The 15,911-nt window shown below is 34.2% G+C and overlaps 1 protein-coding gene across 6 annotated transcripts in view; it reads left to right on the top strand.

Moving 5' to 3' along the window:
- The window catches only part of ATP11B (ATPase phospholipid transporting 11B (putative)), a 122,398-nt gene that overhangs the window by 93,395 nt on the left and 13,092 nt on the right, over positions 1-15,911 (top strand). Inside the window, exons 26-30 of one of the 6 annotated variants that reach the window (XM_032407107.1) lie at positions 5,515-5,580; positions 6,122-6,225; positions 6,423-6,588; positions 9,093-9,178; positions 12,035-12,160. In XM_032407107.1, coding sequence (XP_032262998.1) covers positions 5,515-5,580; positions 6,122-6,225; positions 6,423-6,588; positions 9,093-9,178; positions 12,035-12,119 — 507 coding nt within the window. In that variant the 3' untranslated portion in view covers positions 12,120-12,160. Of the gene's footprint in view, positions 1-5,514; positions 5,581-6,121; positions 6,226-6,422; positions 6,589-9,092; positions 9,179-12,034 lie in introns of all 6 variants that reach the window. The other 5 variants (XM_032407108.1, XM_032407110.1, XM_032407111.1 and 2 more) reach the window with 5 other exon arrangements.

Below are 15,911 nucleotides of genomic sequence, written 5' to 3'. Positions count from 1 at the left end.
AGATTAAGATAGGAAAGAAGGTGGAGGAACAATTCAGATTCAAAGAGTTCACCTCCAGTTAAAGCAGACTTCTACAGGATGCAAAGGCAAAGCATGCTGGCTTGCTTAAGAGTATATTAGAAAACTAAAACACTATAATGAAGGAAACAGAAAGGAGGGAATTGTAGGCATGGTGAAAGTAGAAAACTATGATATAGGGAGGAAAATATCAGAAGAGTTTCAGAGGTAGCTGAGTTCCCATCCCAACCCTACATGACATTCTGCTGCTCTGGTGGTTTCAGCCCAGGCTTCACAAGGAGAAGGATTAAAGAAAAACAGTTCCTGTTACCTCAGGAGCTCAAATGCTAATATCTACTCCACTCATTCTCAGTGGTCTGATGTGAAAATTACAAACTTAGGTAACTACTATTTAAAATGATATCTGGCCCAAATAAGGGTTTTTTTAATTTGCTTGTTCATTTCGTTTTTGTTCTACTGAAGTGTACAGGAACTCAAAGGAAAATGTCTACCATAAATGATTTTTGCTCTTTATGAAATTATACCCAATTATACCCAAAAACTAAAATAATTGACATTCCAAAAATACAGGATTGGGAGAAAAGCTATTAGAGTATTCTAATTCCAATTAGACTTCTCCAGTGGAGATGTTGGAATTGTTAGAGCCTTAGTACCCTTCTAAAATATATATTGTATACTATTCCACCACATTAAATATTTAATGAGATAGAAAGGATTAAGGAAGAAAAAATAATTCACCCCTTCATCAGCCCTTCTAGGTGTGGACCATTTGCCAGATTAATTAGCAATACAAGGTAGAATGAGCAGATGAAATTTCAGGTTGTAATTTTGAGAGAAAGAGAAAAATAAATCTTTTATACTATTTTTTTCTTGAAATTATAATGATTTTCCCCTTATTTCGTGTCCTTAATTAATTTCTTTTTTGTGCTATACATGTCATCAGCTGTTGAAACCTAACCATCAAATGGTAAGAGCTCTGTGTTAAGACTGGAAATATACCATTTTGTATCTGTATTCTCCAGAGAATACAGTATCTTTTATTTCAGTGTAAATGATTTAACCACTGTTATTACCAGCCAGGTCATTCAAGAACACATATGCAATTTAATTCCTGTAAGTAAATACAGATTTCTTTGAATAAAAGCTTATATAATTAATATAGCTTTGATTATCTAGTTCATTATAGAGTTTCCCTGTATGTTCATTTATTCATGAGACAGATATTTAAAGAACTAGTAATATTCCCAGCAACTGATAGAAAATGAAATGTAGTATACATTAGAGGAGAACAGAAAAATATACCTTGCTTCTTATGGTATCACCCAGCAATTGGTCAAATTTTTAAAATCTATAATAAAGAATGTTTGTACTGGAGAACTGAACAACTGATTGAAGGTAATTCACTTATAGATCACTGTATAGTTCAATTGAACTTAATACAGAAAAAGTTTTCATCTTTTGTTTATTCTTAAACTCCTTCTTGCCTAACCTAGGACTTTACTTCTGCAATTATCTTTTCTCTTTTCTTCATCATTAATCTGTTGTCCTCTATTAGATCCAACCAGTCACATACTGTTCCAGTATCTCCTATCTTCTAATAAAAACCATAGTTGCTTGACCTCCCGCTTTGCTGCACAGCTTCTGCTGTATTTTTTTGTGTATCTTTAGAGCAAAATTTGAAGAAGTTACCGTTTTTTGCTATTTCTACTTTCTGCCTTCTCTTCTCCCTTGAACATACTCCTATGGGGCTTTCACTCCCAGTACTCCATCAAAACCATGTTTTTTATGGTCACCAGCCAACCCCACATTGTTAAATCCAAGAGCATGTCTCAACCCTTATGAACTCAACCACCTGGCACAATTTACAAAGCCTTCCTACCTGCCACATTATCTTCTCTCAGCTTCTGTTACTTTGGCTTTCTGACTATTCCTTTTCAGTCTTCTCTTCCCGCCCCCAGAATCAGAGTTTCCCACCCTCTGCACTAATGGTATTTTGAGCCAAATAATTTTTTATTGTTGGGGTTCATCCTATGAATTGTAGGATGTTAAGCAGCATGCTTAGCCTCTGCCCACTAGATACCAGTAGTGTACACGCATGCCCTCCCCAGGTATGACAATCAAAAATGTCTCCAGACCCAGCCGAATGTCCCTTGGGAGGAGAAATCACCCCCACTGGAGAACCACTGTTCTAGATGGAGCAGCGGCCCAGGGCTCAGTGCTACGACATTTTTTCTTCTTTATCCATACATCGGGTAAACTCATTTTTCCCATCATTTAAATACTGCTTATATGCTGAGAACTCCTAAATTTATATCTCTGCCAGTCTCTCCTCAGATTCAAATAACTACCTTCTCCACTTAACAAATCACATAGGAATCTCAGACTTTACGCAGCTAAATAGAATTTTATAGCTTCTGCAAACCCATTTCCCTTCCAGTTTTCCCTATATTAACAAATAGAACCACTTTTTACCCAACTGCTCAGGCAAGTCCAGGGATCATTTTTTATTTCCCTTCTCTTACAGCTGATATGCAGGCGTATTGGTTCTAGTGTCACATATATCTTGACTGTTTCCACTTCTCTCCACACAGTCCAGATCTCACCATCTCTTTCCCGCACTGTAGTACCGCCTCTTCCTGCTCCTGCTTTTATTACTCCCTTTTCTCCTGTCTCCTCTCCACACAGCAGCCCAGGTGGTCTCTTGAGAATGAAAATTTGATCGAATATCTAATGACCTGCACAAAATCATCCAGTGACTAATTACAGTATAAAAAAAAATCTCATCCATCCTGACTCCATCTGCCTATTGGACTGTATTTCCTACCACTGTTCTTTTTGTTCACTCTACTCTAGCTGTACTAGTTGTGTTGTTCCTTGACTAGATCAATTTGTTCCTGACTTAGGACCTCTTCATCTGCTGTTTTTCTGCCTGGATGCTTTTCTCACCTGTGGACATGTGACTGACTCCCTTACTCATTTAGGTCTGCTGAAACATTACTGGGTTGAGTAGGCCTCTCTGCCCACTCCAGTAAAATGTTACCTCCCTCACCTTCCATCACTTCTTGACACCCACCTCCCCTACATTTACTTTTCTTCATAGCATTAATCTCTACCTAAAAGTATATTTTTACGTTTGTTTATTAATATGTCTCCTCCACTATGTAAGCTTCATGAGGTCAGGAACTTTTTCTTAGCACTGCTTTATTCCCAAGGCCTGGAATGGTATTTGGCTTATAAAAGATGTTCAATTAGGAAGGGAAAAATTGAAAGGGGGGAAATCGGAGGGGGAGACGAACCATGAGAGACTATGGACTCTGAGAAACAAACTGAGAGTTCTAGAGGGGAGGGGGTGGGGGGATGGGTTAGCCTGGTGATGGATATTAAAGAGGGCACGTACTGCATGGAGCACTGGGTGTTATACGCAAACAATGAATCATGGAACACTACATCAAAAACTAATGATGTGGGGCGCCTGGGTGGCTCATTCGGTTAAGCCTCTGCCTTCGGCTCAGGTCATGATCCCAGGGTCCTGGGATCGAGCCCCACATCGGGCTCCCTGCTCCGCGGGAAGCCTGCTTCTCCCTCTCCCACTCCCCCTGCTTATGTTCCCTCTCGCTGTGTCTCTCTCTGTCAAATAAATAAATAAAATCTTTAAAAAAAAAAAAAAACCTAATGTATGGTGATTAACATAACAATAAAAAATTTTTTAAAAGATGCTCAATTACTGTTTGTTGAGTATACAAATAAATAATGAATGATCCTTTTTAAATTGGAATATAAATTTGGCTTTATTAAATAATTAGGTAACAAATTCAGCTGAAAAAGTGATCTAGAAGAAAAGCAGATTGTGATAGAAAGGGTTTTGAGCATCTTTCTCTTCTGAACAGGGGTAGACCCAGGTTTAGGAAAGTCTAAACATTACACATTTTGGCAGGCCCTCTTTAAGGGGAAAAAATAGAACTATAAATACAAACATAAGTGTACATGAATGTAACTGAGTGACATAAATGGTTCCATCCCACTTAACCAAAGCCAATGTAATGTGCCCAGCTCGACTTCTCTGTAGCCTGATCTCAAAATGCCCTCTGCCATTCACTTTATCATCAACTGGCTCAAGTGGAAGTCAGAATGGAAAGAGACAGGAGTCTTAACTGATTGGTTTGAAATATATTAGTTTCGCTAATTTTATAAAACAACAAAAAAGACCACGTGAATGTGTTTCTACAGCCCTCTCTGGGGCCTTGAATGCAAGAGGGAGCCCTAAATCCTGTTTCTAAGGAAGATACCATTAGCCCTAAATCTAGGCCCAGTCAAACCAGAATACTGAGGGATAGACACGTATGGTTGTTACCCACTTCCAGGCACAGGCTCCTTGGCTGTATCAAATCTCTCCAAAGCCCTGAAAGAGGTGGCAGGCATTCCTCCAAGAGCAGAGTTGAGTGACACTGATTGATTTTTAGTATTTCCAGGTCATTTCTAGAGATGATAAAAGAGGAAAATGAGTTTAGTATGACTTTTCCATTCCTTTACTTTTGAAAATCAACTCCCAATATACCCTCAAATGAAGGATTATTCATTGATGTTTCATTGTTGATGATAGTAACTACTATTTATTGATTGCTTATTATATACCAGGCACCCTGTCATTTTTACATCTCCCAATTCTTAAGGAAACCTGTAAATTTCTTCCCCCATTTTACAAGTGAAACAAGTCAGATACAGAGAGGTTAAGTAATTTTTCGAGTAAATGCTAATTGTTAAACACCAGTAATAAAAAGAAACAGAGCCTTTTAAATACTTTTTTAAACCAGTGGTAAAAACTGACTACTTGGTAAACTTAACATAAACTTCTGGTTCTGTTCTTATTTATAAGTGGAAATTAAATCCTGACAGTCTTTGGGGATTCAGCATTTTTAATAAACCTTATTAAGTTTTGGCTATAAATCCCAGAAAAATACTTTGACTGGCATTAACTTCATTTTTACATAGAATCCTTTGAGGAAAAATTCCATTGGCCATTATCTTTCCTTTCAGGTATTGGTTTTGTGTGTAAATTTCTTTTCTCCTGCTCTGCCTACACTGTGTCCAGAAATACAGTGTCAAGTGATCTGTCGTAACTTCTGGTTGGAATGGTTTCAGAAAATAATTGTGATTGAAGAGTTATTTTTATTGTATGACAGGAATAAAGCAGTCACTAACATTCTAACTAAAAACTAAAAACATTCTGTGTCACGCAGTCTCAAAGCCTTCTTTTTGGGCTTCCAATCTGATAATGTTATCCAAAGGATCATTTTACATGATAAAATAAGCATAATAATATGCTTTATGATTTTTTTTCATACTGCTTTAACTTTACTAATGTCACAGATTTCAAATATAACTGGCTTAAATAATGCAAGTGATTTTTAGTACTTTTTGCCTTACATCTGATTTAGCATCATGTTAACACATAATACAGTGATGGATTTGGTTTGTTTGGTTTTTTTTTCTGTTTAGATGTTTGGAAACTGGACATTTGGCACCTTGGTTTTCACAGTTATGGTTATTACAGTCACAGTAAAGGTATGGTGCAGAAATTAGAAACATGGACGACACATTTTGCATCTGTGTAATGCATAGTTAACTTTCTTTGTTTCTTTAACTGTAGGTAGATATTTTTCCCTTTTTTCATGAATAATTTCACTGATTAATATTTTAATTAATTTTAATTTTTATAAAAAAACACAACTTTAAGTTCATTATTTTGGAAAGCTTCAGCTGATTTTTATGGCCAAATAAAGATTAAGCCCACAATATTCATCTCTGAAATTTTACTTCTCTGTATATAATGCTAGACAACATGGGTTGTTTTAGGCTGATGTAGTAGAAAATAAAGTACTCCTGAAAATTTCAATGCTGCTTCCCCATAGAAGAAAAACATTATAAACTTGAAATTATTCAATTCCATACTGGACTCTTTCATTAATATTTATGTTCTGAGGGACTTTGCCATAGGAACGTTAGGCACCTACAATTACTACATTTTATTCTTGAATTTTATCTGAGAGGTTTAATTTAAGTAAATATTACCTTGTATTAAGGATTTTTAAAAAATTTTTTTTAGATGGCTTTGGAAACTCATTTTTGGACCTGGATCAACCATCTTGTTACCTGGGGATCTATTATATTCTATTTTATATTTTCTTTGTTTTATGGAGGGATTCTCTGGTGAGTGACTATATTAGATTTTAATTATATTGATTCAGCTGTTTATTGTGATAGATTATATTATGAACAAATTCCCCTCAATAATTTTGAGACCCTATCTATAATAAATTTACTTCTTTCAGTTGATCTTACTGATATGGAGAAGAAAAATTAACAATTACTGAATATCTACTATGTTCTACCTTCTTTCTTTGCAGGCCATTTTTGGGCTCCCAGAATATGTACTTTGTATTTATTCAGCTCCTATCAAGTGGTTCTGCTTGGTTTGCCATAATACTCATGGTTGTTATGTGTCTATTTCTTGATATTGTGAAGAAAGTATTTGACCGACAGCTCCATCCTACAAATACTGAAAAGGCACAGGTAAGCACTCTTTATATACAATACCTTTTTAAATTAGAATTGTTCTGTAACAATGAACAGCTGTCATTATAATTTGCTTATATCACAGAATAGGAAATTATCCATTCTTGTATCAAGTATTTTGTAAAACAAATATTGTTAAATATGATATTTTTAAGTTAATTCTATTTTGACTCCTGACAAAAAAAAATTTAATTATATTGTTATTAATGGAACTTCAGACTTTTAAATATAAGACTATCAAGTAAAAGGAAAAAAAAAGACTACCAAGTTATGTCCAGATAATAATGGTAAATATGTTTTAAGTAACATTATCACAGCATTCTATCAGAGGTATATAATTGAGATATATATACATGTCTTTAGAAACATTAGAATTCTAGTAATACTTTTTCAGGTTACATTGTTTTCAACAAGAGTATGAAATAAGTTCTTTAACCTAAATAATTTTTACAGAATGGATTTTTGTAAAATATATTTTCTTACTAAACATTTATCAATAAATATTAAGCTACAGCAAATATTAACAGTATGTTACATAGTGTGTAAGAATACAGGCTTTAGGGCCTGATAATTCTCAGTTCAAAACCCAGTTCTAACACTTGGTAGCTCTGTAACTTTAAGTCTCAATTTCCTCATGAGTAGTAAAATTATGATAGAAATATCTGTTTTATTACCTTTGTAATGAGGATTAAATGAAATGTTCAGTAACAAAGTAGATGCTCAAGAAACGGTAACTATTTAGTCGAATGTGCCATTTTGTGTATTTGACTTGTACGTGGTTCAGATTTTTTGACTTGTACTAGATTGAGATTTTTTTCTGCATGTTTGCTACAGGCCAAGCAAATTTTCTTTAAATTTTGGAAATTTAGTTGCATATTCAAAAATAGAATAACTGTTCCCTAAGTACTTAATGACCTGAGTTAGGCTTCCTAAACGATGTATTAGCTTTAATTTCAATTGATCATGTCAACACGTCTTTAGCATTTATTTGTCTTGGTAACTCAATACTAGCCAATATACATTTTAACACCACCAAAGCAGCGTAGGTCTCCTGAAGCCTGAAAATCTTAATTCAAGTACTATTTCAACAATTTGTAAAATGTATGTCCCTAATCAGGTCACATCCCTCGGCCTCAGTTTCCTTTTCTGTAAAATCAGAATAGTAATTACTACCATACATGATCGTTGAGATAATGAATATAAAGCACCCAACCCTGGGCCTGTATGTAGTGAGTTCTCAGCAGAAGCATCATAACTATAAGGACAATGAGGATGTTGCTCTATGATACTGATCTCCAAATGGGGCTGGATAAATTTGCATAATTGATTACTCTGTCTGCCTATGCATATATTTATATCAGTATGCTACTAACTTTTCTACTTTGCAATATATTGCTTAAATATATATCAGAAAGTTTTGCCTTTTTTCTAATCTTTAGACATAAATATTTACAGTAAGAGAATACTATTTTTAATACATTGTCTCTTACACTTTTTCTAGATCTTTAGGGATAACACACTTTTCTCCTCCTCTTGGCCTTTATAAAGTTATATTTCACCAAAATACATTAACAACATCACGTTTAAAACTTAATTCTTTATAAAAGTAAATAATCAGATTTATTTACATTTATCTTTAGAAATCTACATTAGAGCATTTGCAAACTTATGTGTATTTATAGAGCTTTCTTAATGATAAGAAAAAGTGATATTAGTTCTTGCTACCTTTTCTATAAAGGGTTATATAGGATTACTTAATCTTAAAGGATTACATAGGAAATATTTGTTACCTTAGAGTGGACCCTTAGACAAGAAAAAGTTGAAAGTACTTTATATATATTTTGGTTCTTTTACCATAGGTTAAAACTGATTAAAAATGAAACGTGTGGTAAACTAATCATTTTATCTGGGTGTGAAAGCTAATCTCCCTTTTGTCCCACTAAACTCACTTTTAAATAACTTGACCCAGATGTTCTGTTGTGGTCTAATCCAAGGAGGAAATCTCTACTTCCACTCAGAGATCTTCTAGCCTGCTAGAAGGGTTTTTTGGGGTTTTTTCTTTTTTGCTAAAACAGTATATGGTCTATTCACATCCTACGTGTGACATTATTCCTTTGCTACATGCAGTAATCTTTATTATTTCAGATTTATACTATTACCACTGATTGCAAATGATGAAGAAGTGGTTAGAAAGTTATCAGGTACTTCATTGTTTACCAAAAGTAGCAAGAAAAAACATCAAAAAAAGAGTTGTCAGCATTTATTTTGAGCTTTGTTTTTCTCCAGAATAACCATGTGGTATTAAGAGTGAAGAATAAATTATTTTGATAGCAAAGCCAACAGCCCTACAAATGTCAGTCATGTATGTGTACTATGTATGATATTTCCTATTCTTGGAGGAACAGATGTCTTTACAAAGTTTGTCCTGTGTCTGTCTCTTAGGTGATGAATACAGCTCACTGACTTGTTGTATGTACCATCCCTTTTCTGTCCACTTATAGATGTACTCCAACACAGTTGCTTTAAGTGACGAGTTCATCGCACTGCAGCCATTGTCGAGGGCAAGGAATCAGCTGAGCAAACTTAGGTAGAGTAGGAGGAGTAGAACCTTGTTAACTCTTCTGCATGCTAAAGGTCAATGAAACAATATTCAAAAGATGGGCAGAGGCATGAATTAAGAGTGGGGCATTTTTGTCAGCACAGCTCTGTCTCTAATTTGACCTTTATTAATATGTATATTAAAACTTAAAAATATATCCATTTCTTCTTTGAGATGAAAATTCAGCATAACAGGACAGAGATCTGTATCTTATTATATATTTTACACCTTTACTACCTTTTATAGTACAATTCTAATGCTTCTGCTTGTCATATTATTTTCATAACTGAGGATGCTCCTGCATGTTGAGTAACTTAAGCTACAGAAATTCATCATAAAGTTTAAAGCTTTAAGTTTCAGTTACTTAGAAGTGAGAGTTGCCCATTTTTTATCTTGCCTTAATCTGTGCTGTAAATACATGTGTATATTTGTCTTTGTACACTGTAATGGCTGCTGAAGCATTTCATATCCTTGCTACTGTTTAGTGCATTTATAAATTGCACAATATATTTTGTACCTCTTAAATATATATCTTTATCTCCATAGACAGATCCATTCTGTCTGTTTCCACAAAAATAATAGTATAGAGATGTCTTTTGATGGAAGAGAATGAAAGCTTAAATCCTGAAACATTTCATATTAAGATACCAGAGCTATTTATTAACTTTAACTCCAGTCTTATTTGAAGAGGAAAAGTAATATAACTAAAAAAAATTTTTTTAACTTTTGACACTCTTCAGTTTTTCACCCTCTCAGTATCCTGTGTATTCTTAATTATATTTTTAAAATTTTTTTTTATTCTCCGAGTTTCTGTGTTCATTTGATCAAGCAAGTGGCCTTGACGAAACATTGCTTAAATAATGTCCTATGGAACTCTGTGAGTTCACAATTTTGAGCTGTTCTAAAGTTTTATCAAACCTTTCGATTTTATTCTTACTATCTTCCAGATTTTTGAAATATTCTACTTTGAATTACAAAGGTATAATAATTGTACATGAATATAAAAATGGATGTTTAAGTGGTAGTCAACTAAATTTTATGTTTAAAACAAGAACTAAAATGAAAACAAACTTGAGGATTTTCCTTCACCTTTGGTTGAGTCAAATATGTATAACACATTTTATCCATATGTGCCTTTGAACATCTAATTATTTAACTCTAAGACAGTAGGAGAGCTTGTTATTTAAAAGAACACCTGGCAAACTCTTTGGTCAAGTGAAGATAATTTTTGCATTGTGAATAGTCTTCCTGTTTTTATGAAATCATATTTTCACATACCATATTGGCTTTTTGGGGGGGTTTTTTGAGCAATAATAGACTAAAAAAAATGAGGTACAGTTATCATAAATTAGAGAGATCCCAGTTTCTGTAACAATGTGATAAGGTGGTAAGTTTAACATTCATCTGTGAAAAAACACAATGAGAACAGGATATACCGGTCAGGTGGCCTTTGCTGCAAGCCACTCTCCAATCAGGTAGTATAGCAAAGGGAGAAGAGCCCTGTTGGGGAGACAGCAGGCCTGGGTGTTAGTGATACCCTTGGTACTACTGCTTGTGTGTCCTAACCAAATCAGTTCACCTCTCTGAGCCTCCAGGTTCTTCACCTATCAGGTAATCATTTTACATACTGTGGTCTATTTACTTACTGTCAGCATCAGAGAACAAAAAGAAAAAATACTATGCTCAACCAAAGGCCAGGCAGAAATACCAGTTGTTTAAATAAGCAGTGAGTGACCACTGGGTGGGCATTTGCTTATAGCTGCATGAAGAACAAGTGCTCACATACATCTGTCTACTATGCATCCTGTGAATTTTGAATACATCTTTCTTTTTAATTGCATTAAACAGTATTCCTGGGTGTGATCCATGGTAGCTTAATTGTTTACTGTTGTGACAAAGAGGAAAATTATGCGGATATAAAATATCTTTAAGAGTTTTCAAATCTTTAATCAGGTTAGTCCTTCTTAAGAACCATTAATACAAAAGTATTAACTTTTTTAATGAAAGAAAACTCATTTTGGGTATTTTCCCATCCCCTGTATTATAGGCAAAGCTAAATAATAATAATCTATCTTCACATAAGCTTATTGTACTCTTGAAACCAAGGACTTCTACTTTATTTTTTATACATGTAAGACATTCACCATAGCATTTTTTTTGATAGAAATAATTGTTGGTCAGTCCTAAGACTGAGAAAACACAAAATGAGGAAAAATTGGTTTTTTATTCATTGAGGACATTTTCTTACAATTTAAAAAAGGTTCAAATTAACATGGCTATGGGAACATACTCCCTAGAAGAAAAAAAAAGCAAAGAATAAAAATTTATGTAAATTAGCACTCACTAAAAAGATACATTTCAAATTAAGGATTAAATTAATTTTGTTAAATAAGTCAAGCCCCCCCCCCTTACCCACATGTCTAGCATTTGAAAGGCCATGTGAGTGACCCTTCTACTCTGCTAAAGTTCACTTCGAGTAGAGAAGTCTTTTGAGAAGGGAGCATAAGAGTTGTGAAAAAGGGCATACATACCTTTGCAATAAGAACCCTAAATCTCGGTGGCAAGGAATATAATAGAAGAAATTGAATTTTTTTGAAGGCAATCTGGTTTTAATCTAACTTTGTGCACTGGAAAATCATGGCTTAATTTTGTGTGCTTTGTTGTATTCCCCTTAAGAAGCTGCTGTTAGCTCTCTTTCGTGACAGTAAATGAATGTGGTGTTGTATGAACATTCATTTTCCCTCGCAGATTGTGGACCCCAACTTGCTGTTTTGATTCTAAACCTATTTTACAGTGATAGTATTGTTCTTTAATGTGAGACTTACTGCTTTTCTGTCCTTCCAGATGGAAGAAGATAAGGGTTCAGTCAGCTCAGCATATGAATTTGCTGAAAGCAAGCACAGAGGGGAGGACAGTAGGCACCTGCTAGCTGAGGCTTGCAGCCAGCAGGACAGTTCTTGCGTGCACTAGGTAGTACTGCGCTGGACCTTCCTGGGGACATATCCGCTAAGTTCTCATGCTTGGGGCATGCTATGGGAGAACTGGCCTGACCTTCAGTTTTTACTTTCCTAATCCTTCACTGTTCCTCATATGTTTACTGTTTTTGTTTACTTGTCTTCCTTTTTTTGTGATCTTTACATTTTTTATATGTCCATCCCTGAATATTTTTTTAGTCTTCCTTTAGAGTTACAGTGTTAAATCATACTTCACCTCAAATTCTAACCTAGTAAGGTATTCTCACAACCTATTTTATATTCAAGAAATTACTCCTTTTCCCTTCTTTTGAAAATATGTCATGCTACTTCTGTTATTTCTGAAGTCAGTTTTCCCATTTGAAGAGGTAGTTGTGTATCATTTTATACATCTTAATGTAGTTAGACACCAAATTACTTATCCAAGTCTAGCTCTTGAGTTGAATGATCCAATGAATGAGTGCTTAGGCGTGGTACTGAATAATTTTCTGTTGACTGATATTCATCAGATTCATCAGACTCTCACTTCTTACTTTTCATAAACTTTCATAGTTATATCTTTGTAATTAAAAAAAAGTATGAATTGATGAGGACTTGATTCACTCACCTCTTGAGGAGTAAACCCTAACAACCACTTCTAGACCTTATTGGAATATGCAAAATATTTTGATTGGTAGCAATTATGGAGGATAAAAATTCTTACTACTAATAATTATATTTTTACTTGGATTATTTGTCATTTGTATATTATAATTACTGGTCAGTAAGGTGCTATTGCCTCATTTGAGATAAAACATCGTAAGTGGTGAAACTTTCAAACAAAACTACTTAAAAATTATAAATCTTAACTCTACCGTGGAATCAGACCATAGAACAGGTACAATAATTTGAAAAATCTGAATTATTCTGGAAGACATATTTTTAAAATTAGATTCCTTTAGTGAATTGCTCTAAATGAAAAATGTTGAAGATTATGTTGAAAAATGTTGAAGATCAACTCTTAGTATTATTATTAATTGAAAAGAAATTCAAAAGAATTCAGAACTTTTGTTTTGGGATGCTCCGTATGATTATTTTTACTATATTTTGCTTTGATAAATATAGAAAAATTGTTAGTTTTTAAAAATATGCCCTGTTTGAGCTGTGAAGAAAACTCAGCTGAAGAGCTCACTGGGTAAAGGGGGGGGAGCTGGCCTGGATTTGTATTATGCCCTGGATAATCCACAAAGCAGATAATCAATCCACTTGGGACCTGACTAGACTAAAGCTATAAAACTATGTCCTCTGTGATAAAAGTTCCCCAAAGGTTCAAGTTCAAGTGGATATTTCATAAGACATGGATCTGGTACTGCTTTGCTTTAATATGTCCATTAAAATGTATTGTTGAGAGATGGCTTCTTAGAACGCTCCTAGTAACAGGGGCCTTGTTATGGTTACTTTTACAAAAGGGTGATGAGTGAAAATATCTCATCATCCTGCGATAGTTGGTCTTTCTTCCTATAAACAAGAAGCTAGAAGAACCCTGAAACCATGAATATGATTTTAGTAAAATTGCTGGGGTTATTGCCCTGACCTGCAATTTTTTCTGCTGATTATCACTGAATTTTCATTGGTTGAGTGAAGTATACCTTGAATATTTTTCTTATATATTCCTGCCTTTGGCATATATTTTGAAATAAAAATCAGTTCAAAAAATAAGTGTTATATAATATCCCTCTTCTATTTTTTCTGTCTTGACATGGCAGTTGTTTTTCTCTAATCGAAATGCGGTGAGCCTTGCCAAATCAGGCAGGGGATGATGCTGAGCCCTAAATGTTGTCGTGGGCTAGGGCCTTCTAGTCATCTCCCTCCACTGTGACCTGCCTCTTTGGCCTCCATTGTTTTGTCATTTCTCTGTCCCTAGATTCCTGGCCTGCTCTGGATGCTCTCTTTTCAGCTATACCTAGCAACTATAGGGGTATCAACAGGATGTTAGGGCTGTTGACCTTTCTCATGGTGGACCTGGATGCTAAGCCCCAGACCTGAAACTTGCCACCACCTACAACAAAACAAAACATTTTGAATAGTTTCAACCACCTACAAGTCACCTTCCTCTTCTGTGACAAAGATACTTACATCTACTGTCTCATTTAACAAAGCGGTGAACTACAAAAGGAACAGAAAACTTTAATGGCCTGGATTCAGTTGTTTGCCAGTAAAAGCTATACTTTCCTGAGTAAAATTCTGTGAGCAAAAAGAAGTGAACGTTTAAAAAAACTAATAATAAGGCTGCCGTGAGTAGCAAGACCTGCATGTTTACCTGATAAATACAACACTACAAAACCAATGTTATTTTCAAATCTGTGCTGAGTTATTTGAGCAGCTTTTCCATCTGGAGGTCAAAATGAAGAAAAATATTAGTGTTGACATTATTTCTATGAAACAATTACCCTCTGACATTCTTTGAACGATTCATACTTAAAAAACTGAATTCTTTTTTTTTTTTTTAAGGAAAAATTCTTAACATCAGCTATACCATGGTTTAGTTCATTAATTAGTGCTATTCTGATTTACCCTCTCCGTTAAAATAGGTGATTTTATCATTTTTTACAGATACTTGATACTCTTCTTAACCTAAACTTCAGATTCCTGGTCAGATATTGTTATTTATGTAACTACATCATTAAAATAAAGGGGTCTCAGTTCTTAAACTAGAATAAACCAAATTATTAAAATAACCATACCTGATAAATGTAATTCTTATTGTATGCTTATTTTCATAGTTAAATTTAGGCAACACGTACAGAAATCTCCTCTCTGGAGATCCCTAAAAGACAGTATGGAGGTATTTATATTTATAACTATCTTCCAAAGTTGTTTATTTTCCTTGAGGAAAAGGAAAGAGGGAAGAGAATGTAGAGGAGTGAATGTGAGCTTTTGAGGCATGTTTTGAAGAAATGGGCCTTGAGTAAGAGACAGCAGTCTTCTAAATGCCATTGCTAAAAAGCTACCTCTTGCAATTCTGAATAATGAATTGAAGCCATTACTTGTTTTAAGGGTTTTATTATTCTTAACCAAATTTGGAAATCAGTACTATTTGATGGCTTTTGATTTCACATTAAAAAGAAAAACATTTCCTTAAACACAGCGTTGTTTTTGTTGTTGTTGTTTTTCATAATTACAGTTTCCAAATATCTCCTTTAAGGCTATACAAGATTCTCACTTTGATTATATATTTATTATAAAACTGTTTTAAAGACTAAAGAACCAATATGGTTAATAGTTCAATAATTCTTATCTAAACTTAAAAAGACTTACTTGATTTGATAGGTAAGATGTCATAAGAAAGACTAAATAATTTAAAGATGTATGACGATGTTCTAACATCTAGAAGATTCAAGAAAAATAGAAGATAGAAGTAGAAGCACTAGGAGAAACTTTTAAATGTTTACTCTCATTGATATGAAAATAATAGAAACAAGAGCAGTGAGTCAGAATTTATTTCAGAAGGCAAGTTCTTTTATAAAGATGAAAATTTTTATTAGCCATACATAATTATGTTGAATCTCCGTAGTTGTTTTGCTTGGCAGCCCTTTCAGCTCTAAGGTATATGGTCATTCCTGGGAAGCAGATGTGGCAGAGGGTCTTACCAATGATTCAAAATTTCTGGTAAATTAAAGTGCCACCAAGGAGGGTCTCACTCCCATTACTTTGCTTTTTTTTTTCCTTGTCTAGTATTTATAAGCAGTTCAAAAAAAAAAAAAAAAAAA

The sequence above is a fragment of the Phoca vitulina genome, unplaced genomic scaffold (assembly GCF_004348235.1).
Source record: "Phoca vitulina isolate PV1807 unplaced genomic scaffold, GSC_HSeal_1.0 scaffold8, whole genome shotgun sequence".
NCBI lineage: Eukaryota > Metazoa > Chordata > Mammalia > Carnivora > Phocidae > Phoca > Phoca vitulina.
The sequence above is the reverse complement of the archived record's forward strand: the minus strand, read 5'-3'. Positions and strand labels throughout refer to the sequence as shown.